Below are 25,593 nucleotides of genomic sequence, written 5' to 3'. Positions count from 1 at the left end.
AAGGTGTCTTAAAGGGGTATTCCGGGGATACAAAGCGAAAGCTATACTTTTTACTTGGCGAAAATCTGTAATTTTGCAATAGCTACAAAGATATTGCTTTACCCATGGCCTCCCTCCCTACATTTGCTTATGTGTAAGACTGAACGACTCTCATTGAACGAGTCAATGATGTATCGGACTATGTAAACGGGCTGCGTGAATGCGAACGAGCTAGCCGTGACGTCACTCACTCGTTCGCTCATGTAAATGAGTTGGCTCATCCATAGGGAGCCTCATTCGCTCTCATGCAGCCTATTTAGACAGGCAGATGCATCGTTGACTTGTTCAACCAGAATCCTTCATTCTTTCACATAAGCCAATGAGAGGGACCCAACGAGCGCTGCTTAAACGGAATGAGAACGAGCCAACGATGGTTTTTATGCCTGTATAAAATGAATGACGACCGAAAGGTGCAGGATTATTGTTTGGCATTCGGTTGTCGGCTCGGTCCTGAAATTTAGTTTGATGATTTAGATAGAAGTTTGGAATAATGGCAAAAAATGGAAACATTAGGGAAATTTTGAAAATTTTACCCAGACCCAGAATATCGCTTTAAATCGGTTCAAAGAGACACTTCAAACCCGCGGCTGGACGATCAAATCTAGAAACCTGCCTCTAGATGAGTAGTGAGCCGTGAATGTCCATCACATAACATAATGCCTCTTATTACATGTAATTACTCCATGGAATGTTAATGAACGGTATTTACATACTAAGTGTTCACCAGCTGGGAAGTCACATTCACATAATGAGCCTTCTGCCTACATGGTGCGCAGCCAGGACTAGAACCGAGCGATGTGCGCCCTGCCGTAGTACTGGTCTGTACCTGCATATCCAGCGCACTCAGGGCTTCTTCATATGGTGTGTTTAAGTCCCGTCATTCGGCCATGATAATCACCACCGCATAACGGGACGTAACGGAACCACTGATTTCATCGGTTTAGTTTTAATTAGCGTATTCTCGCCCGTTAATTGTATTAACTATCTGCGGGAAAAATAGAGTTTTTTCAAATTCGCACGCTATGGCATGGAGTTTAAATGGTCCGATTTAAAAAAAAGTTTAAATTAAAGTTCATGCGCAACTACATTCTTTAGCAGCGAGCATAGTGGTGTATAAGCCCGTGTGTTTTTGCCCTCATAGTGCCAGCATGTTATCAAACGATAGACCACTTACAATTAAGGCCCTTTTACATGGAACGATCATTACTCAAAAAGTTGTTCAAACAAGTGAAAGTGAACGATAACGGTTCGGGGTAATCGCAGCCAACCATCGGATGACGGATGCTAAATCGTTTGACTTTCATTCATCGTTTATTTTCTGCAGGCAAAAAAAATAATTGTTGATGCCTTCAAAAATCGTTGCGTTTAAATACCGATCGTTCAGTCGTTCTCAGTCAGCAAATGTGAAAGACTGAACGATTTCTTGTTGAACGAGCGACTATGTATCTGCCTGTATAAACAGCGTGCAAGAGAGCGAACCCTGACATCACTCGCTAGTTCAAAGGAGAAATTCGGTAGGGTTAAATGGACCTTAAGACCAGATGCGCCAAATTTATCAGAGTGGCTTGTCTTAAAGCACCGTAATATTATAACTAGAGATGAGCGAGTATACTCGCTAAGGCATATTACTCGAGCGAGTAGTGCCTTAGCAGAGTATGTCCCCGCTCGTCTCTAAAGATTCGGGGGTCTGGCGCGGGTGACAGGTGAGTTGTGGCGGGGAGCGGGCGGGAGAGAGGGAGAGAGAGATCTCCCCTCCATTCCTCCCTGCTCTCCCCCGCCGCCCCCCACCGGCCCCTGAATCTTTAGAGACGAGCGGGGAGATACTCGGCTAAGGCACTACTCACTCGAGTAATGTGCCTTAGCGAGTATACTCGCTCATCTCTAATTATAACATTAGTTTAATAATATGAACTCTGCTAACAGGTTCCCTTTAATGGCGCCATCTTGGGGTACATATAATATATTGGATTTTCCACCAGTACAATGTTTTTCTTTGGAGTATCACAGCGTTTCCTACATTGTTTTTGGGGATTTTCTTTTCTAGCCTTCACCGTGCGTTATACAATAATGACGTGTTCAGTTTACCCGGCAGGTTTATATACATTCCATCAATCCGAAATGTATATAACGGTAGTTTTTTGTTTTACCAGTTTTGCTCAATATAAACCATTTTTGAAAAATATTTTGTTTTTGTGTCACCACATTGCAAGATCCAGAATATTTTTGTTTTTCTGCTGACAGCGCTTCACAGGGGCTCATTTTTTGCTGGACGGGTTGTAGTTTTTATTGGCACCATATCAGGGTACACCAATATTACTTGGATTTCATTTTTATTCTTTTTCTTTTTATTGGGGGGGGGGGGGTGAACTAAAAACAGCAATTTTTCTATAGTTGTGTGGGTTAAATAACTTGATCACTTCATAGTCTAGGTTGCTATGGTTATGGCAAAACCAAGTTTGTATCTTTTTTTTTTTCTTTACTATTTATATATTTTGATAAACTTTATTGACCTTTTTTTCCTATTTTTAGCCCCACTATGGGACTTGACATTTTGATGGCTTTTAAAATACGTTGTGCTACTTCTGTATTGCAGTGTATTATCCCTGTCGGTGTCACACTCACTTAAGGCTGCTCTCACATATGCGTTGGGAAAGCACAGCGTGATTTCGTGCAGCATTTTTGAACGCATGTTACAGAGTTTGACAGCATTTTTTTGAACGCACCCCATCATTGTGATGGGTGATGAGGTGCGTTAAAAAGCGCAAAAATTGAGTAGACAGCTCTCGAAAATCACATTTGAGCACCGGTCTGTAAGGCCCCCATTGAAATCAGGGGCGGCGTTGTACCACGGATAGCATAGCATTCAAGACGCTGCACTTATCGCGGTAAGAAGCGTCCTGCGTGAGAGAGGCCTTAGGCTGATCTTACACAGCCCTCTGTTATCGTGATTAGCGCGGCATTTCAAGCACAGCGCTGACTGCGGTTCAACGCTCCCACTGATATACAGCCAATGTGAAAGATTGAACGATTCTTGTTTGAATGACCCAACGATGCCTCTGCCGCACCAGAGTTAGCCGTGACATCACTCGCTCGTTAAACGAGATTCAGCTCATCTAAAAGGGCTCTACATCAACGCCTGACGTGAGTGATGAGCCGTTCAGTCGCATCCGACCTTCGGTCACTCTATGGATCAATGTTCTCCACGCATTCCTGTCTTTCACGGCTTCTTTCAGTTTGCCGATTGACATATTGGTGATGGCCTTGATTGTATCTAGCCATCTTGTTCTTTGTTGTACTGATCTTCTCTTTCTACTGATAGGATCCTATATACGTCAGACCTATTCTAGCCACCAGTTGCCTATCGGTCCCCCTATGATCATGCTCCAGGAGCACCTATGGTCACACTCTGTATAAGCACTTGGATGCCACGGTTGCTACCGGCCATGCCATCTTAGGGGTTAAACAGCAAGAACTTGCGTAATCTGATCCCGGCCACAAGAGCGGCGCGGCAGCCGTATATGACATCTGACACACGCTGCTGAATGTACCAGCATTGTTTTGTATGATATTACACCTTCGTTGGCAGCTGCCCAGGTCTCTGTACTATGTCTGCAGTTCACGTGTCTACGCTGTGATGTTTTGGACTGTGTGTACTGTAGATAATGTTAATACGTCAAGGCAAGAATTAATTACCCTTTGCGCTGTGCCGCTGCAAATCACACAAGACATTTCAGTTGCAGGGATGACTTGTGTCGAACGTTCGTAGAGGTAAGATCTACATGTATTAACTTTTTTTAAAAACTTTTTTATAACTTTTTCCTGTATTTTTTTAGTGGCAGTCACCCTCCCTACCTGTCACGGTATCTCTATGTCATCCGCTGGTGTCCTGAGCTGGAATGTCAGCCCTGTGAATTTTTTTATATGGCTTTTTTGTATTTTACAAGGTATTTAGTGTAGGACAATGTGAGCTGTAAACGGGGTGTGAACCGCCTATTTTATAGCCCGGTACTAGCAGAGACTGCGTCCTCCTGAATAATCTCCTCTTGGGTAATGTTGCTTTAGACTATCAGGTCGGCTCATTCATCACTTCAGGATTTTATAGGTGGAGTTTTTACTGTTGTATTAGAATGTTTTTATGGTTTTTTTTCTAAGAGCTCTTGAGGAAAGACAAAGAGAAGAGGAACAAAAGGAGCAGAAGTTCCGGGAAGACGTTCTTCAGCAGAGAAAGTTAAAGCTTCAGGAAGCAACTGAAAAGTTTCAGCGGGCTCATCTCCCCCCATCCCAGCGCAGGAGACCTGGTGAGTGACTGCTCCAGAGACCTGGAGGTGCCATAATATGGGGATAGTTAGACTGTCTGATGGCAATTAAAAAATACAAGGCTTTTATATTTATGTTTGGGCATTACGAATATGCTGTGTTAACCCCTTGAAATCATGGCCCTATTTCCTTATTTCATTTCCTTCCTCCTGCCCGCTTTCAAAAAAGTCCTAACTTTTTTAGTTTCCCATTGACATAGCTGTATGAGGGCTTGTTTTTTCGTGGGACAAGTTGTATTTTTCAGTGGAACCATTTAATGTACTGAAACATTTTTTTTAATTTCGAAGTAGAAAAAATAGTTTTTTGCTGAATGTTCTGCAGTTTTTATTAGTATTATTTTTGGGTACATACGACTTTTTGATTGCGTTTTACTAAAAAAAAATTCTTGGAGATGGGGTGACCAAAAAAAAAGGCAGAATTCCGGTGTTGTGTATTTTTTTTATTTTCCTTTAAACGTTCCTCATGCGGGTTCCAGAATGTGCTATTTTAATAGATCTTACATTTATGAATGCAGAGATGCCAAATGTGTTTTGTTTTTTAATTTTATAAATGGGGAATTTTTTTTCTTACTTTTTATATTTTAAGAATAATTTAAAAAATCTTTAACTGGTTTAGGGCACTAGAACTTGTAATTGACTGATCACCTATACCGGTCATAAATTGTTGACCGGTGGGGATTTACCACTGGGAATCTCTGCCGATCAGCCGATTGCCAGCACCACTGTCTTGTGGTCAGCATTGGAAGCAGACAGCGCTATCCTAAGGTTAAGTCATCAATAGTAAAAGTCCCAGACGACCCCTTTAATTAGAGTGTGAACATTTCAGCACTCATTCTTGTGTTTTTCGCTTGCTTATCCCTCTATTTCACAGTCTACAATGTTCGTAAAGGGCCAACCCTAAAACTTGAAGATGCACTTGACCAAATTCGAGGATCCAGCCCCTCTACGTATTACTACTTGTCCAATTACCGGAGCCCTAATAATGGCAGGTAATTTATGATCTTTATATATGCACTTGAATACTTGTAGTGTTGGTGGCTGCCGGCTCATCACTAATGCAAATGTGGGATTTCTCAAAGTCTTTTCTATATATGATTAGAAATAATACAGCTTACGCCAGAGTAATGTGTCCTTATGGCAGCTGACACCAGCAACGCCTAAGACCATGAATTTGCTGACCAGTAGAGGAAGAGTTTCTGTCAGCTTTACTTCTGGCACTTTGAATTTGAGAGGAAAGCAAATGCTCCAAACCAGGAACGGCATGAAATATAATGCTGATGGTACTCCTTGTGATCCGGACATTTAATACGAGCCCCATTAGTAGCTTCTACTTTTTCTTATATACGAATCTGGCATTTTAGTGCCTCCACCAAGTCAGTTCTCGGTTGCCCACAGAAGATCACTTCCTAGTTGCGGGAATCATAAATCCAGCCTCCAGGAAGCAATGGCTCTGATTGGCTGAGCAGCGCTCAAGAACCAATCAATGCAGCGCTGGATGAACCAATGTGATTGGTTCATCCAGCGCTGCATTGATTGGCTGAACATCGGCCGAACAACCAATCACAGACATCGCATTGTGGAGGCAGAATTTATAAATTTGCCAATCAATGCCATGGCTCAGCCAATTCATAAATCCCGCCTCAACAACGTCGCCCAAGTGAAAGCGGCCTTAAGGATAGGATAAAAAGTCCATATATTTTATCTTGGGCCTTATGTTTGAGGGCTAAGTGAAATATTTTTCAGCTTTAGTAACAGAATTTGCAATTCTTCCTGAAAAGTCTTTCAAATTTTACCCAAATTAGCTTTTTCCTAAAAACCTTATATAAATACAAAGAACTTTATTCGCTATTGTTTGCCAATACAACTAAGCAACATTCTTATATCAATCAGGTGAGATTAATTTTCTCTCTCTCTTCTTCTCTTTTGTCTCTTCTTTTTTTCTTCTCTTTTGTCTCTTCCTTTTTTCTTCTCTTTTGTCTCTTCCTTTTTTCTTCTCTTTTGTCTCTTCCTTTTTTCTTCTCTTTTGTCTCTTCCTTTTTTCTTCTCTTTTGTCTCTTCCTTTTTTCTTCTCTTTTGTCTCTTCTTTTTTTCTTCTCTTTTGTCTCTTCCTTTTTTCTTCTCTTTTGTCTCTTCCTTTTTTCTTCTCTTTTGTCTCTTCCTTTTTTCTTCTCTTTTGTCTCTTCCTTTTTTCTTCTCTTTTGTCTCTTCCTTTTTTCTTCTCTTTTGTCTCTTCCTTTTTTCTTCTCTTTTGTCTCTTCCTCTTTTCTTCTCGTTTGTCTCTTCCTCTTTTCTTCTCGTTTGTCTCTTCCTCTTTTCTTCTCGTTTGTCTCTTCCTCTTTTCTTCTCGTTTGTCCCTTCCTCTTTTCTTCTCGTTTGTCCCTTCCTCTTTTCTTCTCGTTTGTCTCTCTCTTTCTCTTCTCCTCTTTTTTCTTCTCTTCTCCTCTTTTTTCTTCTCTTCTCCTCTTTTTTCTTCTCTTCTCCTCTCTGTCTTTCTCTTCTCCGTCCGAAATCCGCACTAAAATAGAGCATGCTAAGATTTTTCGTACACTCGCGGAATATGCAATTCGTGCCTGCAGTTGTGGAGCAAACTTCGAAAATACATGCCTTTCAATGCCCGCAGATTACCGTAGAGCCTCCGGGCGGTCGGCATGCCGCAATTTAAATCCAGTCGTATGAGCCCGGTCTTATGAATAGTCGCTGGTATAAACATCACCAACAACCCTATTGTTGTTTGATGTTGCTCCATCCTCCCCTACACATTTCTCCTTTCCGACAAACTTCTCCTACCTATAAACTGGAGATCTCCCATGCCTCCCTCTATGAATGCTTTGATGTCTACTGTCCCAGAACATAATGCTTATGAAAAAATTCATGTCCTTCGTCACAACTGCCCACAGAATATTACTCCGTGCCGAATCCTTGGCTTCAGTTTGTCTACTTTCAATTCTACTCTATTGTTTTTTCTTGTTTTGTTAGATTTTCTACTTAGTATTTCTTTGTCATTGATGATTCTTGAGATATATTCCATGCAAACACCTTACGAAATGCATGGGATTTTAATCATTAGCACTGAGCTGCCCTTTTAACCCTTGCTTTGCTGAGAGCTTTGTGTGTCATATTACTTCCACTTAAAATTGGGATTTATAATCCCATGTAATTTAAGGCATGCACTTCATACAGTGTTTCCGTATTTTTGTCCACCCCTCGTATTTCCAGTTAATCCATATGATGTTTTCTGCACTCCTTTCTTGCAAATAACTTTGGACATCTAAAAAATGTTCAATAAAAATTCTTGATGGGTAAAAATATATGCTTAAGTTTAACCTTTTTTTTTTCTTCCTAGAACAACAGACACCGCTTCCAGTTTCTCATCAGTAGGACACTCCACGTGGCCCAGAAAGCAGCAGCTGCCCACAGCGCTGGACATCGAAAGAATCTTTCAAGATAGATCCTCAGTCTTGATAGATAGTGATCAGCTCTACTTCCAGCACAAACTGGAGGAAGCGCAGCGGCTTCTAGAGGAGCAGCATCTCAGCAACCTGCAGGTATGCCGCTTGTCAGCTAAAAATATACTTAGTGGATGCATGTACACTACATGGCCACTTTATTAGAGACCCCCATCTAGAAGCACGTTGGACGGCCTTTGGCCTTCAGAACTGCAGCAATTCGTCATGGGATAGGTTTTCTTACAGATTAGCTGGAGGTGCTGATATGGGTATCAGTGTAATATTTCTCCACTGGAACTATGGGTGGAGACATAGTGAGTTACAGTAATCGCTGTGGTAACACCCCAAAGCTGCTGATTGGGTCTCATGGCCCTCTGTCAACAGTGAGGGGAGAGAGGAGCAGGAGTTTTGCAGCGCTTTCTGTTAGTCTGTGCCTGGGGGGGTGGTTTGCCATGGCTGGTGGAACTGGCCAAGCAGGGGCGAACGCAGTGAGCCTGCCAGAGGCGCTTGTAGTACTTGGCCGGCCATAAGCAGCATCTGAGCCGCTTCAAGAAGCTGGCCGCCCAGAAGCAAGAGCGGCAGCAACGGAGCCGTTTCCAGGAGCTCGAGCGCTTGCAGTGGCGGGGCCACTCCCTGAAGGTGGGCAGCCAGCGGCAGGATTGGATGCTACTGCACTGTCTGAGCTGCTGTCAGAAGCTTCCCTACCATGACCTGCAGCACAAGTGGCTGCAGCAGGACAGCTGGAGCCGCTTGCAGTGGTTGCTGGCAGGGGGATGGTGGGAGGGGATAATAGAGGAGCAGGCAGCAGCGGGAACTCAGGAGCTAAGGAGGGCACATCTGTGGCTTCCAATCAGCAGCTGTGGGCGTTCCCTTTTACAGGAAGGGGTCATCAATTCAGGCTGCTTGTGCCATATTCTGATCTCCCACCAGCACACTGCAACAGAAATCTGATTCCTCTGACCAGATGATGTTTTTCCACTGCTTTATGATACAATTTGTGTGTTCTTTTGCCTGTTGGAGTCTCACTTTATGGTTTTTCTTAGACACAATGACGCTAGAAGTGGTTTCCTGCTGTTATAGCTCGGTCGTGCTAAGGAACGACAAATTGTGCAGTCGGACACATTAGTTAAAACACCAGTGTTCTAGTCGGCTGTAGGTTGCTTGACTGTGCACTGACTGTTCATCAGATGAATTCTTGACATCCTCTTCTGGCCCCTTTCGTCAATGAGTTGTTTGTGTCCACAGGATGCCCTCTCGCTGATGTTTTCCTTGATCACACCATTCTTGGTATACTCTCCACACCATTACTTGTAATGTAAACCAGAAAACTGGTCGCAGCAGAAAATTTCCAATTTAGACAACGTGAGACAAAATGGGAAAGGCCCAAGTTCTCTTTCATTAACAAACCCCAGCTGAAAGAACGTGTTTCTGGGTAGATAACCCCTTCCTTAGCCCACCTGGGGGCATGCTGAAGTTGGACTTTTCCCATTTTGGTCTAAATTGGAACTTTGCGCCGTTACCATTTTTTTGGCTTACATTACAAATAGTCTGTATACTGTTTGGCGCTATCAGCATGTGTAGGGACATGAATGTCTGACGAGACAATTGTATCTCCCAGCTCTAAATAGTCAGCAGGGAGGTAAGCCATCAGCAGGCAAACACACCCTCATTTGTCTCCATGTCGGCATATTTATACTGTTGTTGTTTCAGCTGATTTAACTAGCGCAATCATTTCAAGTCTTTCGAGTTTTTCTAAGCATTTTAATATAGAACCACTAGATGGCGGTGTTTTTCTTGGTTGGATACTAAAGCAGCAGGTTAGCGGTCACGGAAGTAGAGCGTGTGCCTTTAAAGGGGGTCCGCAGCTTTACTAACGATTGTATAACTAAGCATATAAAGTAATGTACGTCTGCAGCTTATAGGAACAAAGTATATCTGATTCATTACATATACGGGAAATGTCTACTGCTAGACTTTTAGAAATTCCAAGCTTAAGAGTCCGTTCACGTGTACCGGAACTGGTGCCGATCTCTAGCTGCGGAAACTCCACCCCAACATCCATGTCAAAATCGGCACCATTGGTGCAGATCCGTAGCAGAATGCATCAAGTGAAAGCGTGATATCTGCTACAGATCTGCAGTAAAAACTGGCTTAAAATCTGCAGATTCCATTGCGGGTTTTAGTGTGGATCCACACTAAAACACGCTACAGATGAACGCACCTAGGGGTCGAGTCACACGCAGAATCTGTTCCACGGTAACTGCACATCTGAGATGCGGCCGCATGCTGAACCTCGGTGCAGCTCACAAGTCAGACTATGTTGTTAACGGCCGAGCAGTTTCGTGTAGAGGGGTTTGCCAGGTCTAGTATATTGATGATTTATCCTCCAGCTTTTTTCAGCGAGGGCTGCAAGATAATGGTGACAGAGTCTCTTTAACTCCGGCTGAAAAAGGGATCCTCAACAGAACTCCGCACTCTTTCTTTAACCAAATCTAGAAACGATGTTTTTAACTACGCAACTCCTTTAGGGTACGTTTACACCAAAATCTATCAGCAAGGTGTGAATCTGCAGCACGTTTCACCCCTTTGATTTGAATTCATTCGAAAGGGTGATGTCTGCAGCGAATGAGCAACGTGTGAACATGCCCTAAAAGGGGTTTGCCAGCTCTTCAAAATCGATGACCTATGCTTACGATCACAGGATAGGTTATGAATAGCTCACCGGTGGGAGTTTTCTCCCCAGGACCTCAGCCAATCACCTGATTGCTGGGCCGCTGCCGTGGTGTATGGAGCAGGAAGCGGACAGCGCCATACATTGTGCTGTGGCCCTCGTGATATTGCAGGCACAGCTCCCTCTCCATGTCACTGCAAAATGTGCAGTCATCTGCGGCCTGCTGGGTGACAACGACGGGTGGCAGAACCCCGATGATTGCCTATTGTGAATAGGTCATCAGTTTTGAAGAGCTGAAAAGTTTTTGTATGTATTGTCCTTCTTTTCTGATTCTCCCTGAAATCTCACTTTACCTGCACTGACCTGTGCATTGAATATGATATATACCCGCCAACAGGACTTGTGATCGCTTTCCATATACTATATAGTAATATAATTGATGTATCACAAGCAGCTCAGGATCCGGATCGCTCTAACATGTTCCGTCGCTCCTGGAATGCTGACCATACGTGACGGCTCCCAGTCGTCCTTCACCCCATCACAAGTAGACACATTCTCCTACGCCTCACATTTCACCCATTACAATCCGTCCAGAATACATTCACATTCTTAAGTCTTTCTTCATCCACAAGTCATTACGGGAGACGCGAACCTACAGGATCCGTCAGCAAGAAGTCAGACTTCATCTCACTGCTGTCTTCTTCTATGGGTTCATACTGTTTTTGTGGTTTTGTCCTTCCGGGTCGTTTCCCCTCTTACATATTCTTACACACATGCCATAAATGCTTGATAGACAGGGGTGGGGGGGTCTCACTCTTCGAGACCTTTTGGGAGAACGATGATTGGTTCGTTGACTCCGACTACAATGCAGCAGAGATACCTGTGAAGTCTATGGTGGTTACAGAAATAAGCACTACTTTGGGAGACAACAGGTTACTATTTATTAAAGGGGAGCTCCACCTTTATGTAAAATCTGTCATTTCATAAAGACACTTGAGGATCATAACTTGGAAAATACATACCCGTTGGAGTCGCCCATAAATTAGTCATTGACATAAAACGTCTTTGCAAGCACCTCTGATTACAATGCAACTTTTTAAGTGCCCTCAGAAAGACCCCCTACAAGAGAGGCTGCTGTTCTGTTGGACTCAAAGCATCCTTTCATTACATGGACAACCATTCATCTAAATGGCCGTCACAAAATACTACAGCAGGAAAATGTCTCGCTGGCCATGGCGTCCCCAGCAAAGTGAACTTTGGCCAAGAGCTGGACCCACGATGGTCGTCTAAAAATGGCCCAATTCCATTGAAAACAGGATTAATTAACACTATTTCATCCTTTAAAATGCCAGATGCTCAGGCGGAAACTGAATGGACCCCATTATAGTTAATGGGATGCGTTCAGCACCTTTCGGTTCTGTCATATGACGGTTCTATTCGGCTGCTCCCATAATGGAGCAGGAAAAGGGAACCCAGAAGCGCCAATGTGAATAACCCCTCAGTGAGCTCCCCTCTTAGTAGCCTCAACCTGAGCATGGCCTACCGTCCCGTGGCACACTCCATCCCATGTGGCGCTGCCAATCTATCGAATACAGTGGCCACATGATATGGAGGCCCCGTACGGCCTGAGGGCTCCTGCACACAGGTGTAATTGCGCACAATGTGCAGAGAATTGAACCGATTGATTCCAATGACTTTGTTCACATTTCTGAATTTTGAGCGCGCATTTTGGGCTTGCAAAAATAAAAATAGGGCATGTTCTATTTTTCTGCAGATTTGTGCAGCAAAGGTCCCAATAGAAGTCAATGGGGGGTTACGAAAATGCGCGTGCAATACGCAAGGAGATGAGTCAAACACTGCGTAATTGTGCTGGAAAAAGAACACATCTGCAACTAATCTGACATTTTAATTACTGGTTTGCTTGCCGCACACAAATGGACATGCCTTGCGAGGGCAAAGAGTATTTAAATACGTTGATGTGTGCAAAAAAAAAAGCATTGTTCATTGCGCCAAATTGCAGCGCTCAGGCGCATAGAATGCGTTAACGCTCGTGTGAAGCCGGCCTAAGGCTCCTTTTCCTAATTCTGGTACTAGGCCAATTCAGCCTCTATTAGGGGAAGAACGATCGCTCATACCATCGTTTGACCGTGGAGAGTCTTGTCATCATCAGCAGCACATTGCCTTTTCACACAAGAGATGTGCTGCCAGCAGCGTGAATATCCTGTGCTGGATACAAGATGAGCGTTTGCACGTTCATCAGCTGATTGGCGGCACATTCAGTCAAACAAATGTTTCTAGGAACGTTCTTCCCAGATTGTTGGGTCATGTAAAAAGCCCTTGAGAGACTGCGGCAGTGTGTACATGGAGGCTCTAGCGAGGGTGGAGATTACAGAGGTCACAGTAAAAGGGTACAGAATAGAGATGAGCGAGCATACTCGATAAGGCAAACTACTCGAGCGAGTAGTGCCTTATTCGAGTACCTGCCCGCTCGTCTCTAAAGATTTGGCTGCCGGCGCGGGTGAGCTGTGAGTTGCGGGAGTGAGCAGGGGGAGAGAGTGAGAGAGAGACCTCCCCTCCGTTCCTCCCCGCTCTCCCCCGCCGCTCCCCGCCCCCCGCTGGCAGCCAAATCTTTAGAAACGAGCGGGCAGGTACTCGAATAAGGCACTACTCGCTCGAGTGGCCCACGCTAAAAAATGACTTAAAGGGGTCCCCGGGTGCGGACAGTTATTTAAAAATGTGTTTTAACGATAAAAGCCGTTGTACTTACCTGTTCATTCCCTGGCGATCTAGCACTGCCGCGCCTGCGTTCTTCCCGATGTTTGTTTATACACAGCTGCCACCTGACCACTGCAGCCAATCAGAGGTCACAATAATCACATGCTTTTCTCCTGGCATCAGAGCTCACGTGCCGGGAGCCATGATGCCTGAAGAACGGCATGGGATTATTGTGACCTCTGATTGGCTGCAGTGGTCAGGTGGTAGCCATTCATAAACAAAGGCTGGGAGGTCGGTGGGGCTGCACTGCTGGGTTCCTGGGGAAACAATTGGTTGAGTACACCTGCTTTTATTGTTTTAACACCTTTTCATCAATTTTTTAAAAGTTGTCCACTCCCAGACATCCCCTTTTAATTTGGTGAACATTGTTTTTTTCAGTTCACAGAATTTTTTGACTTTTTTTTCCATTTATGTCAATTAAAATAAAAGACTAAAGGTGCCTGTAGACATTACATATCAGCCTTGGGCTCCAAGAAGGGAGCTCACTGATTTGAGGTTGGTAGAAATGGTCAACCGTTTAATGTGTATGGAGATGTCCAGACTATCTCCCAACAGCAGATGTGGGGTGCAAGGAAGGAGCGGGCATATTGGATGTCAACATGCCTGCTCCTTTGTTCTCTGGGGAGATTGACCACTGCCAGAGGGGTCTGCTTATTCTCTTTTAAGAAAACATTAATGTGGCATGTCTATGCGGGGAGGAATAGTTGGTGGACCTTCAGTTATGTAACTTGCATCGCCACCGTAAAAAGGACAGGATATCTATATAAAATAGTATATTTACTGCATTTTACCACCACATGTACTTCAGCTTTAGGCTACTGGCACTGTATGTAATAATGACGAGCACTTGTGGTGTTGGTGGATCTGAATGTTAACACGCAGAGGATCATAAGAGTTAAAAGTGGAGTTAAATAAGAAAGGGCGTCTCCTAGCAATACATCTAATTGTTTGTAATTAGAACTATGTAACGATAACAGGGCAATAAATAGTGCTGGCATGAATGCTGACGCGTTTTATTGTTCTGACTGTCAGCCATTGTTCACCCATTCATCTTCTAAAGCACTTTTTTCAAGGTAGAACAGATAACACCTAATAGGAAATAAAAAAGTAAAGGGTGCAAAGGATACGGGGTTTCGATAGCTGTAACACGGCTTTACTTTAGCGTCTGGATTATGGTTGCGATGCCTTGACCTGCTGTGGTTTTAGTGAAACGAATGTAGAACCTACCATAGTGATTATCTAAGTTCAGTCCAGTCGAAATGCAGGAAGTCTGAGTATTACGTCCGTATAGTGTGGCCAGCATACGACTGCCTGAAGACAGCCTTGATCTGTTCCGGTTCATCACTTTTGCCAATTTGTTTATGACCGGCTACCACCTGACCAATCGGAGGTCACAGTAATCACATGGTGTTCTCCTGGCACCACAGCTAACATGCTGGGAGCCATGATGCCAGAAGAACGGCACTTGACTGCTGCAGCCTTTGATTGGATGCAAGGGTCAAGTTATAGCCATTTGTAAACAAAGAGTGGGAGGATGGCGGGGCTGCAGTGTTGGATCCCTTGGGGAACCAATGGTTGCTTTTGTTGTTTAAAAACATTTTCAGTTTGGTTTTTTTTAATTGTCTGCACCCGGACAAACCCTCTTAATTTGGTCAACTTTTACAGGTGCATATATGTAGCCATACAGTATAACCTTTGTAAGGTTTGCATCCTCAGTTTCACATAACCCTGTTTATGTCTTTATTAGAGATGAGCGAGTACGTTCAGTTAAGGCAGTTATTCGAGTGAGCATCGCTCTTCTCGATAACTGCATACTTGTCAGAGCAGATGCGGGGGTGAGCGGGGGCGGCAGGGGGGTAAGCAGGGGGGGGGGGGAGAGATCTCTCTCAATCCCCCCCTCCCCCCGGAATCTGCTCGGACCAGTAAGCAGTTACTTGAAAAGAGCGATGCTCATTTGAGTAACTGCCTTAACCGAGCGTGCTCGCTCATCTAGAGGAGAGCAGTGCAGGGGGTTCTTGTGAGGAACAGAAACTACGTGTGGGGAGGTATTAGAAAATTAGGTCAGAGATGTATGGAGGGGACAAGTTGAGAGTCTCCATGGAGAACAAAAGTCATTGAAATTCAGCATGCTTAACTCTTCTTTTCTCCAACATGATATTTTGCAGGAGTGACGTGAGTTTCCCCATACACATCAGATAGTCATCTAGCCCTGCTGAACACAGCGGGTTTGGCCTATTCTCTAATGTGTAAGGGTTTTTTAACAGTTGGTGGGTTTGAGATTGGTGAATGTGATGAGGAAGAGAAATCCAAAGAAAATGGAAGACACAAGAGATGTCTTGGTAACATGGCCACTGATGGCCCATGCAAAAAAACTATTTAAAAGGGTGTTGACCTCTCTCACAAAGAAGCAGTCTCAATGATTGACATTTGCAGGACCAGCTGACCATTTTATGTGTATAGGGCTATACAGTCTCTCCCTTGATGGCAGATATCGGTGAAGAAGGGGGAGGAGAATCAGCATTATTGATTTCAACATGCCCGATCCTGTGTTCTCCCAGAGATCTCTAGCAGTGTCTTATTCTGCTTTGCCTATTGAGAACACATGAAGGTCCGGCCACGCATGGATGTGTATAGAGGGGTTGGGAGGAATAGTTGTTGGCCAAACGCTCATTGAACCAACAGCTATCTAAGGTGCATAGCCACATTAAGAAGGACCAGAGAACCAGTGATGTTTTTTTTTTTTTAGCAAAATACGTAATATTTTTGTGTGTGCAAACAACATCAGGCTGCTGAAATTACCATGTAATGATGATGAGTCAGGTGAAAACACTTGTGCTTTGAGCACATACATTAGGTGAGAATCACAAGACACGTTTTGGATGTAGAGATTGGGATGAGAGGTGTTTCTCAGAATGTCTAAGCCAAGTACACCATACTGTAGGTTGCTTTTATAATGATTCCCTTCCAGGTTCCCTGGGATGTTTCTCCTTCTTGGAGGTAAGCCACTGCCAGAGGCATCTGGTAGGGGCTTACTCGCCTCTACCCATTGAAGACACATTAATGTTTGGCTGAACCAAGCGTCCATGTATATGGGACGTCAGGAGAAGTAGCTCTCTTCTGAACAAATTTGTAAAACTTGCGATACAACATTAATCAACAAACAAAGATTTCTGGAGGGGATGTTAAAGGGGTTGTATCAACATAGGATGCCCTTTTAAAAATGAGACTGCCACGGCAAACAGGTGCTTTCGTAAGAGAAGATGCAGCCAGCCAGGTATTTCCTTCTGCAACAGTCAATGCATAAGGAAATGTAGTATAACGTGGCGGCCATTCAGATAAAAGACCATCCATGTAATACAAGGAAGGCTTAAAGCAGTTGTCCGTTGTTGCTAATAAAGGCTTTTACTGGGCATAATTATAATTTATAGTCCATAGAAAAAGGATAGATTAGAGATGGTAAGCCCACACTGATCTAAAACCTTCATTTGTATTCACAGAATTTTCACCAGGAAGTTGAACAGCTTGCACGCGAAGACAGCTTGTCAAGTTTGGACAGCCTAGAAGAAAATTTAGAGGCTGTAAAAGAAGAAAATAGCACGTTTTTTTTATCCGACCATTTACACAAACCATTTACCGAAATTTCTTCTTCTGTGAATAGGGGATATCATAACACTGATGGTGGTGTCAATAACTTAAACTGTCAACCCAACTTTCATGAGTCTTCCCAATTTTTACCTGAAGAGATGACTATAGAAAAGAGGTTCCCAATGGGAGACCAAGAGAGTCTCCCCCAAAATGGATTTCAACAGAAAACGATGGATACATTAACAAGGAATGGCAACACACATCCCGTAAGCACATACAATGCCTCAATAGCAAATCAAGATCTAAATCATGTATCTCGAGTCTCCGTAACGGAGAACAAGTTGTACTATTATGACAGAGACAATACAACTTGTAATGCTGTGGTTAGACCAAGCAAAGCTTGGGCCACTCCCGACCCAACTCCAAGACAGACAAATCAGACTTCTACGCCTCATGATAACAAAGACACACCACAACACCTTGGACTGTCAACAAAACCCACAATGACTCAACCTTTGGCAACCCCAGTGGTAGTATCATTTCCCGAAAGTTCTGCCGGTAGCTGCCAATACAATGTAAGCACAGACTTAAAACTCAGTAAACACTCCAATAAGCTCCATTCAATGAGCTCAATTTCTGACCCAGAGATCCTTACAAATATATACAATACACAGTTTCATACCATGAAAAATGGCCATAGTAAACCTGTCGAAATCAATAGTCAACAGAGTCCATCATATCAAAAAAGGTCTTCACCAACACAAAATCCCAACACTGATTTAAGAGTAATACAAAATGTAAAGGGTGATCAAAATGGAACACTTGCTTTAGATCACCCTGACCTGCCCTTGAGTACGGTCTATAGAAAGTCGAGAATTAATAGTGCCGGAAAAGAAGGGAAAAAGTTGTTGAAGAGCATATTGAAGAAAGGCTCCAAGTATGAGAATGCATACAGCAGAGCAATAGGTATTAGCAAGATGGTCCTTATGGGGGACAGAGGATCTATTGGCATTCGAGACAGCGTTGAATTGCTAAAAGAGAAAGAGCATAAGAAAACGAACAATAAAAAATTGAGGTGGTTAGATGAAATTGAGAAAATCATGGAAGATCAAGATGTACCAGGAATGACTGAGACAATGAAGGTTATCAAAAAGTCTTCAGTCGAATCCCCTGTTATGGCACATTGCAAAGAGAATGACCTAACTCTTACAACTTCTCCAAATGGACCTTCTGCTGGAACTCCCAGCTCTGTCTTCTCTACCGGTTATCATTTCACTAAGCAGGCATGGATGATGACCAAAGATGAGGATTCAAACTCTGTCGGACACATGCACACTGTTAGAAGCCCTCCGAAAGCGAAAACTAGGGTAGTAAGACGTGCAAAATCAGCTAGAACCCCATCAGTGGTACACCGGAATAGGAAGGGTATTATAATTCGACCTCAGTCGGCAACTGAGGCCGGCAAAATTGCAAGGTCTCAGGGAAAGATCATGAGCCCGCATCCTCCTCCAAGACCGGCATCGGATAATAACCGAGAGCTAGCAACAAAGGCCAAGACTCTGCCGGCGAACACAAGCATTTCTCAGGTTAATAATTTAAACAAGGTGGTGTCATCCAGCAACTATAGTATAAGCAGGGACAATAAAGCTTATCACACCATGCCTCATTCTTCGGGTAGTACGCAGACCACTCAGGCTTACACTCCTTCTGATAGGGACCATGCTTCAAAGGCTGCTCTCACATTGAATAGTGAACGGGTATTGGCATTGCAAGAAAGCTTGCATGTTCCCATCAAACGGCAACCAGTTTTCAATGAAAATGGACTGCGTCTAGACCACACGCCCACGGATGACGAAATTGCTCTCTTATGGCAAGGAGTTCGAAGTGCCTTAACCCACAAAAACGCTGCTACAGGTGGGTTTTATTTATACTTCCTAATCGAATTAGTTTTGTGGAATCGTCTCATGAAATGGATCAGCTTATGCAAATATACCCAAAATGGGCATTCGAAAACCAGAAACCAGCTCCTCTGCAGTCGCCCCCATGCAAGGACTGGCTGGAAACCACAACTAATGCACAGGAAAATGAAGTAAGTCCAGCGTCGGGTAAAAAACTCTCTCTGTTGGAAAACCCAGACAGACCTAGAAGAACAAAAAGCATGTGCCATCTTACGTGTTACCAGTCTATGATTAAGGGCAACATGTCTGCCTGAAACATATAAGACGGCACATGCTTCTTGTTCCTCGACGTCTGCCTGGATTTTTCAATCAAGAAAAAGAGTTTTTTTACCCAACGCTGGACTTACTCCGTTTTCCTGTGCAAAATGGGCCTTTTTTGGGCATTCCTAGGCATGGCGGGCCATCTGAGATACAAAGAAAATGAGACAGCTGATAGCATTATAAAGTAGAGTAAAAACCTATGTTTTAAATGTTTGAGTGATCATGTGATATCTGACCCTCGTAATAGAACTTGTTGTATTTTAGGTGATTTCCGGGCTGGCGATCTGCCTTCTAATTTACAGAACGTGCGGCCTAACCTGTCCCATATCGTAATTGATGGAGCAACATTAAATAACTGGAAGTCCCTTTCAAGGATGAATGGCTTTTTCTCCCCACTTAATAACGGTGAGGTTTAGATTTTTAGAATTGTCATTTGCTTTAGCATTAAAGGGATTGTCCGGGACTTTTACAGAATTTTACTGTTCATGATCAATCACCAGGATAGGTCATCAATAGTTGATCAGCAGAAGTCTACCACTCAGAATCCCCACTGATCAGATGATTGCTGGCACACTGCCGCTGCAAACAGTCATCATTGCAACATGACTAGGGATATAAGCCAAATCAATGTCTTTAGCAAAAAGTACCCACCTACAAACATTCTGGGGTATTTGTCCCTCATCGGCATATAGCCGGGTTGGGTGGGTGTGAGGCCTATGTTTATCAAGTTTCTCCTTCTGGAGAGTGCCAAAAAGTTAGGACATGACACTGTAGGTTGTGTGATGCTCCCTGGGAGAAAGGTATACAAATTCGAGATGGTGTAATGCCTCTGCAGCGCCACGTATTGGAAGGTAGCTTTCCTCTAAGTCAATGTCCAACTTAACATTTGTGTCTCTCCTATTTGCATACCTTTTACCCAGGGATCATTGCATGGCCTACAAGGCTTCCTATTCTAACTTGGCGCTCTCCATAAGCAGAAACGTTATCCTTCTAGACTTTCATGAAATTGGAGGACACGGGTACATTATGGAGACATAGCAGGCTTTGTGTGCCATATTACAGTTGGCTACCAGTCACATGTGCAAGGCTCAAGGAGGGGGCTTTATAGTGCAACAGCTTTGATCTCAGCATTTGCATTGGCCCCTTTGTTCTTGTGAGCTGTAAGGGCCCCAGCAGCGTGACACTCAGTGATCATACACTAATGGCATATCCTAGTAATGTGCCATCAATAGCTATTAGTGTGAAACTTCAGCAAATCTGATGAAAAACTTATAATATCTGTTTTTTTTTTGTAAGAATATTATTTTGTACTTTTTTCAATTTAATGGATACTCTATTAAAGGGGTTGTACCACAATTACAAGTTGTCCCATTATCCAATCTTGCTGATCGGTGGGGGTCTTACCGCTGAGACCCCTGCCAATCTTGAAAGCAGGCCTCCCTGTCCAGCTCTGACTGTCACTGCAGAGTTGCTTCTCCTTTCGCCGTGACCTCACTATGATTGGAGCGCTGGCTGAGCAGAAGCGGGCAGCACTCTATACATTTCAATGGGGCTGATGGAAATACCCAAGCGGGTGCAGTCCCATGGAAAGTGAATGGGGGGCTGGTGTGCTTGCATAGCCACCGCTCCATTCAGGGGGGTGCAGTATTGAGGAGATCGTGGGGCACCGGAGAATGGCGGGGGTCTCATCGGTGATCTCGCCTGTGTATAGGGGATAACTTGAAATTCTGGTACAAGCCCTTTAAGGGTTTCTTATGTATAACAAACACCAGTGTCTTGTGTTACCTTCTGCTCGCTCTTCTTTTCGCAGGTTACGTCACCCTTGCAAGACGGAAACAGATTGTGGACAGCGGTGAGAACAAGCGCAGAGCATTGCTGGAGCAGAGGAAGGGGAGACCGGCGTCAGCCGGGTGGAGGCCGTCACCTGTCCAGGTACTCAACCTATACAGCATGTTTCGTGCATTTTTCACACCGATGCAAAGCGTTTTTATTTAAAAAAACGCCTTACATCACTTCTGTGAACTGGCGATCCTCAGGCGCGTGTTTCACGCTCGTCACAAGATCGCAAGTGTCCCCATTGATTTCAGTCGGACACATCACATCGAACTCGCATGAATATCGCACAGTATGCAATGGCTTTACAGGTCCCATTGAAAACAATGAAGAGGCGTTCCGCAAGAACGCCCAAAGATAGAACATGATGCAATTTTTTTCCCCAAATGTGGATAAAGCCGTTCAAAAGAATGGATTTCATATTCGCGCAAGTTTTATTCACATCGCACAAAACTCGCATGACAATATGGCTCACGTGAACAAGGTCTAAAGGGGTGAAATCTGCTGCGGATTCGCGTCAAAAACCACATCAAGATCCACAGCAGGCGGTGTGCAGTTTGACGCAGCGTTTAGAGCAAATCCGCACCAGAATACACAGCGCCAATCATCTTGAGGATTTTGGTGCAGATCCGCAACATCTAAATATACCCTTAGGGCTCATTCACATTAGCGCTTAATCTACGTTTCGGCTTTCCGTCTCTACATTCTGAGAGATGGAATTAAACGGATCCATTACGTTCAATGCCTTCTTTAGAAACATGAAGGAAACGGAAAGCTTTTCTTTCGCTCCTGATCCGTTAGGTTTCTGTTTTTTAATCAAAACAAATAGCTCAGTCTACAGCAGTGAAGATTCCTCCTGAATGACAGCAAGCAGAGATCCTGAACACTGTTAGAAATTGATACAGAAAGTATAATAGAAAATTGCGCAACTTTTGCAAAAACCGGAGTTGGCTTTTTAGCAGCGGCTGTATATGTCACGATTAGATCCGCGTCTCTCTAGATTCTTTCACGCTGTTCCGGTCAGGTTCGGACAGTGAATGGCGGACAGGCAGCTGTTTTGCACCATTAATCAGTAGTGTTTATTTGGCGCTGAAATCTGCTGCTCATCATCGTCATGTGTTCCTGGTTGTATAAACAGCGCGGCGGAGGAACGTACAGCAGACGGCAGGCGACATGACTTCACTCCTATGCAGATGTCTGTACAAGGCGGTTACACAATGTCTGCTTATTTAACCTTTTAGCTCCAAGCATCGGATGCCACCAGCGTGTTATGTCACACGGCGAAGTCCTACGTGCCGGTTAGTTGTATAGGATTACGTTTGCTTCCTGTCCACATAAGTTGTAGTACAGTATTAAACGGGTGGCGCCACATGAGCGTATTTGAGCACACATTGATTTCAATGGGTTTGTTCACATGCGCAAATTTTCCTGCGCATTTTGGTCACGCAGCCTCCCCCCCCCCCCCCCTGCATGCTCTATTTTTACACGCACGAAAACTCCCCATAGAAGTCAATAGGGATGCGCATATGTGCACAAAGAACGCTAGGATAGTCGCAAAATACTACGTAATTGTGCAGCAAAGAGAGCATAACTGGAAATGATTACGCTAATTTGCCATTTTATTTGGTGCGTATTTTTTTGCACATACTTTGCGCGCGGGAAACGTACAGTAAAATACGCCGATGCACGTGCAAAAAAGCATCGTTCTGAAAAAAGAACACTGCGATAATGCGCACACAAATACGCATACATCCGTGTAACGCCGGCTTTAAGCTGGGCTCACACGGTGTAAGCGTAAAACACTGTGCGGGTCACCCAGCGGTTTATAGCTCTGGAGCCGCGGTGACCCGGCGTACTACCACGTATCGTGGCGACATTGTACTGTATCTCACACACTCTGTCATGCGCAGTTCACTTGTTTTTTTTTTGTTTATATTCCCTTATGTAATTGCGCATCGGTGTGTATATATACGCACCCATGGAGAACAATGGCTTCTATCTCGCGAATATTCACGGCAAAATAGAACATACGGAGTTCTTTTTTGCGCTCGTGTATTATGCAATTCCGAAACAATGTGAGCAAAACTGCGTAAGGCAATGTACTTGATTGCCTGCGAATTACCATGTATCACAGGGGCGTACAGCGCCAGCATCATACATGGTAATCATACGCCTGTGTGAGCCCGGCCTTAGACTGTAGTCACTGCGTATTTGTGCTGAATATCAATGGCGCATATTGCGGTTGTTTTTTTTCACACATAAATGCTCATGCGTGCAAAAAAACGTAACACCCACAGAATACGTAGTTTTGGTGCGTTAATATACTGCATATTCATGGCCCCCAAGCCTATGTGAATGAGCCTTAGCATCATAAATCTGTCTCACAGTGCCTCGTGGAGCGCCGCGCTGTGTCACCGGACAGCCTCCTGCATACGGCTCTGCCATGTACACGCGGCCATAGTTAATTTTTTTAACATACACAACAAATATACATATATATAATATATGATTTTAAGGCTTACAGGGTTGTGGTTACAGGCGTCCGTCCTGATATAACACAGCGGGGGCCGCCTGTACAACCTGTAGGTAATATCCAGCAGAAGGTGCAAAGATCTGAAACCTTTGTTTAAAAAAAATGACATAAACCGCTTTCTAATAATGTTGTTTCCTTAACAGAACGCGAACGCGATGAAGACGAGCCCTTTCCCAAGTGCGCAGGAGCCCGGCCAATCACACGGTGCCACACATTGTGGTGACGGTATGTACAGCTGTGGTCATGTAGGGCCGCCAACCCCCGCGTACCTTCTTTTTTAAACATTGTACTTCCTGCGCCATCGTTAGGCGATGATGTGGACACCCGCAGCCTATCCACAATGTCAATTGTGGATGGGCTGCGGATCAGCCGGCTTGGATGGCTTCCATTGAAGTCAATGCGTGTGGAGTCCGCACAAAAATAGAGCGTGCTTGCGGAAATCGCAATCGCTATCCGCTCATCTGAGCTGATATGTGAATGTTCTATTTGTTCAGCGGGTACGGAATACCGCAGATCGTCCGCACGGGTGCCAATCGCAGATTCTGCAATTGAAATCCGGTTATGTGAGACCGGCCTAAGCCTCCCTTTTTTAACCAAAATCTTAGGAAGGAGACCTAATTGATTTGGAACCCCCTTCTTTAACCCCTTGTGTTGCTGTTTGAAAGGACACCACCTTGTCAGCAGTATTTTTCATGTTCGTCTCGGAGTACAGACTGTCTGATGTCTGCCGCCCTGATTGGTGGTCCGTAATAAACCAAACTAGCGCTAGTGATGCCTTATGTGTAGCCGGGTTTTCCTGGAAGGGTACTGAGAGTATTATGTAGCCGTCCCATGGTAATTAAATGTAAATGCTGACAGCTGCAGCCTGCGCTCCGCCCTCCGTCTGAGTGGTTAAATGCTCCTTGGCGTTCACAATATATTATGCTGGGGGAACGTTCTTTGTACTTAATTACAATGTTATTGTTTACTTTTGATCATTTCTTCTCCCTTATAGTCTCGGAGAGTACGGCTCAGTTTATGCTGGCAGAGAATCTGGTGGAAACATCTGCAACAGATGGGGAAATTCTAGCTGCCATGCAAGAGATGCAAGCAAACAAGGCCAGCGCCATCGTCCACAGGGCTCCGCAGACAGCGCTGTCTATGGAGGAGCAGAGGCTCCTGCAGTCGCTTGATCGTCTCAATCAGAGACTGCACAGTAAGTACAGTGAGAGGGGGTGTCCGCTGAAGATGATACCCCCCTCCCCGGCTGGATTACCAATCAGCACACTAAAACATTTCTACAACACACACCAATGGTGTTAGACCAGTTGGATGCTATGGGGCCTGTGGGGCAGGCGGGATCAGGATTGAATCGCCCCTACCCACAGTCAAATTGCGCGGTCCCCCCAATCTTGATAACTTAAAGTACTGCGGATCTGGATGCCATGTGGCTCAGAGCAGTGTGGAGCCCAACTCCTTCCCCGTCTCCTGCTGTACTGAACACAATAGACGGGAGGATTTGGGCCGTACATTGCACAAAGCCGCGTGGCATCTGGATTGGCAGTAGTGTGAGTTATCAAGATTGGGCTGCTGCTGGCTGGAGTTTCAGAGGAATTATGGACTGCTGAGGACACAGAGGGAGCACTACGGAGCACTACCACTGTGTGGGGCCACAAAGGGGGCATTATCACTTTGTGGGGGCACAGAGGGGACACTATCACTTTGTGAGGAAACAAAGGGGGCACTATCACTTGATGGGACTAAAGGGGGCACTATCACTTTGTGGGACTAAAGGCGGCACTGTCACTTTGTGGGGCCACTGAGGGGGCACTACAATTTTGAGAGGCACAGAGACGACTGTGTCACTTTCTGGGACACAAATTTTGAGGGGTTTTTAGAAGGGTGCAATTAGTTTGTGGGGTCATAGGGGCGTACTAGTATTGGGGGACTGAGGGTTTTGTTATTGGACCTCAGGAGTTCTATGTATGCCTCTAATCCGACCGCTACTGTAAAGCTGATGGCTCCAGGCCCCATGGAACCCATAAGGGGCCATATTTTCCAATCGGGGATTTTGAAAGTCTGGTCAGGGATTCTCCATAAGACAAGTCTGTTGTAATAAATACGTATATTCGCCATAAATTAGCAATTCTGCAGCATCTTTTGTTAGGACGCTGCATTTTGCTTTTCCTCTATTATT

At 44.4% G+C, this 25,593-nt stretch overlaps 1 protein-coding gene across 2 annotated transcripts in view; it reads left to right on the top strand.

The window, feature by feature from the left end:
• The window catches only part of CEP126 (centrosomal protein 126), a 61,014-nt gene that overhangs the window by 28,811 nt on the left and 6,610 nt on the right, over window positions 1-25,593 (top strand). For both annotated transcript variants that reach the window (XM_066586526.1, XM_066586534.1), the window contains 8 exons: window positions 4,192-4,337; window positions 5,227-5,344; window positions 7,699-7,900; window positions 16,745-18,746; window positions 19,316-19,456; window positions 20,862-20,983; window positions 23,561-23,642; window positions 24,412-24,612. In XM_066586526.1, the coding sequence (XP_066442623.1) occupies window positions 4,192-4,337; window positions 5,227-5,344; window positions 7,699-7,900; window positions 16,745-18,746; window positions 19,316-19,456; window positions 20,862-20,983; window positions 23,561-23,642; window positions 24,412-24,612 (3,014 nt within the window). The remainder of the gene's footprint in view (window positions 1-4,191; window positions 4,338-5,226; window positions 5,345-7,698; window positions 7,901-16,744; window positions 18,747-19,315; window positions 19,457-20,861; window positions 20,984-23,560; window positions 23,643-24,411; window positions 24,613-25,593) is intronic.

This window comes from Eleutherodactylus coqui, chromosome 1 (assembly GCF_035609145.1).
Source record: "Eleutherodactylus coqui strain aEleCoq1 chromosome 1, aEleCoq1.hap1, whole genome shotgun sequence".
Classification (NCBI taxonomy): domain Eukaryota; kingdom Metazoa; phylum Chordata; class Amphibia; order Anura; family Eleutherodactylidae; genus Eleutherodactylus; species Eleutherodactylus coqui.
This window is presented reverse-complemented; position numbering and strand designations above follow the sequence as displayed.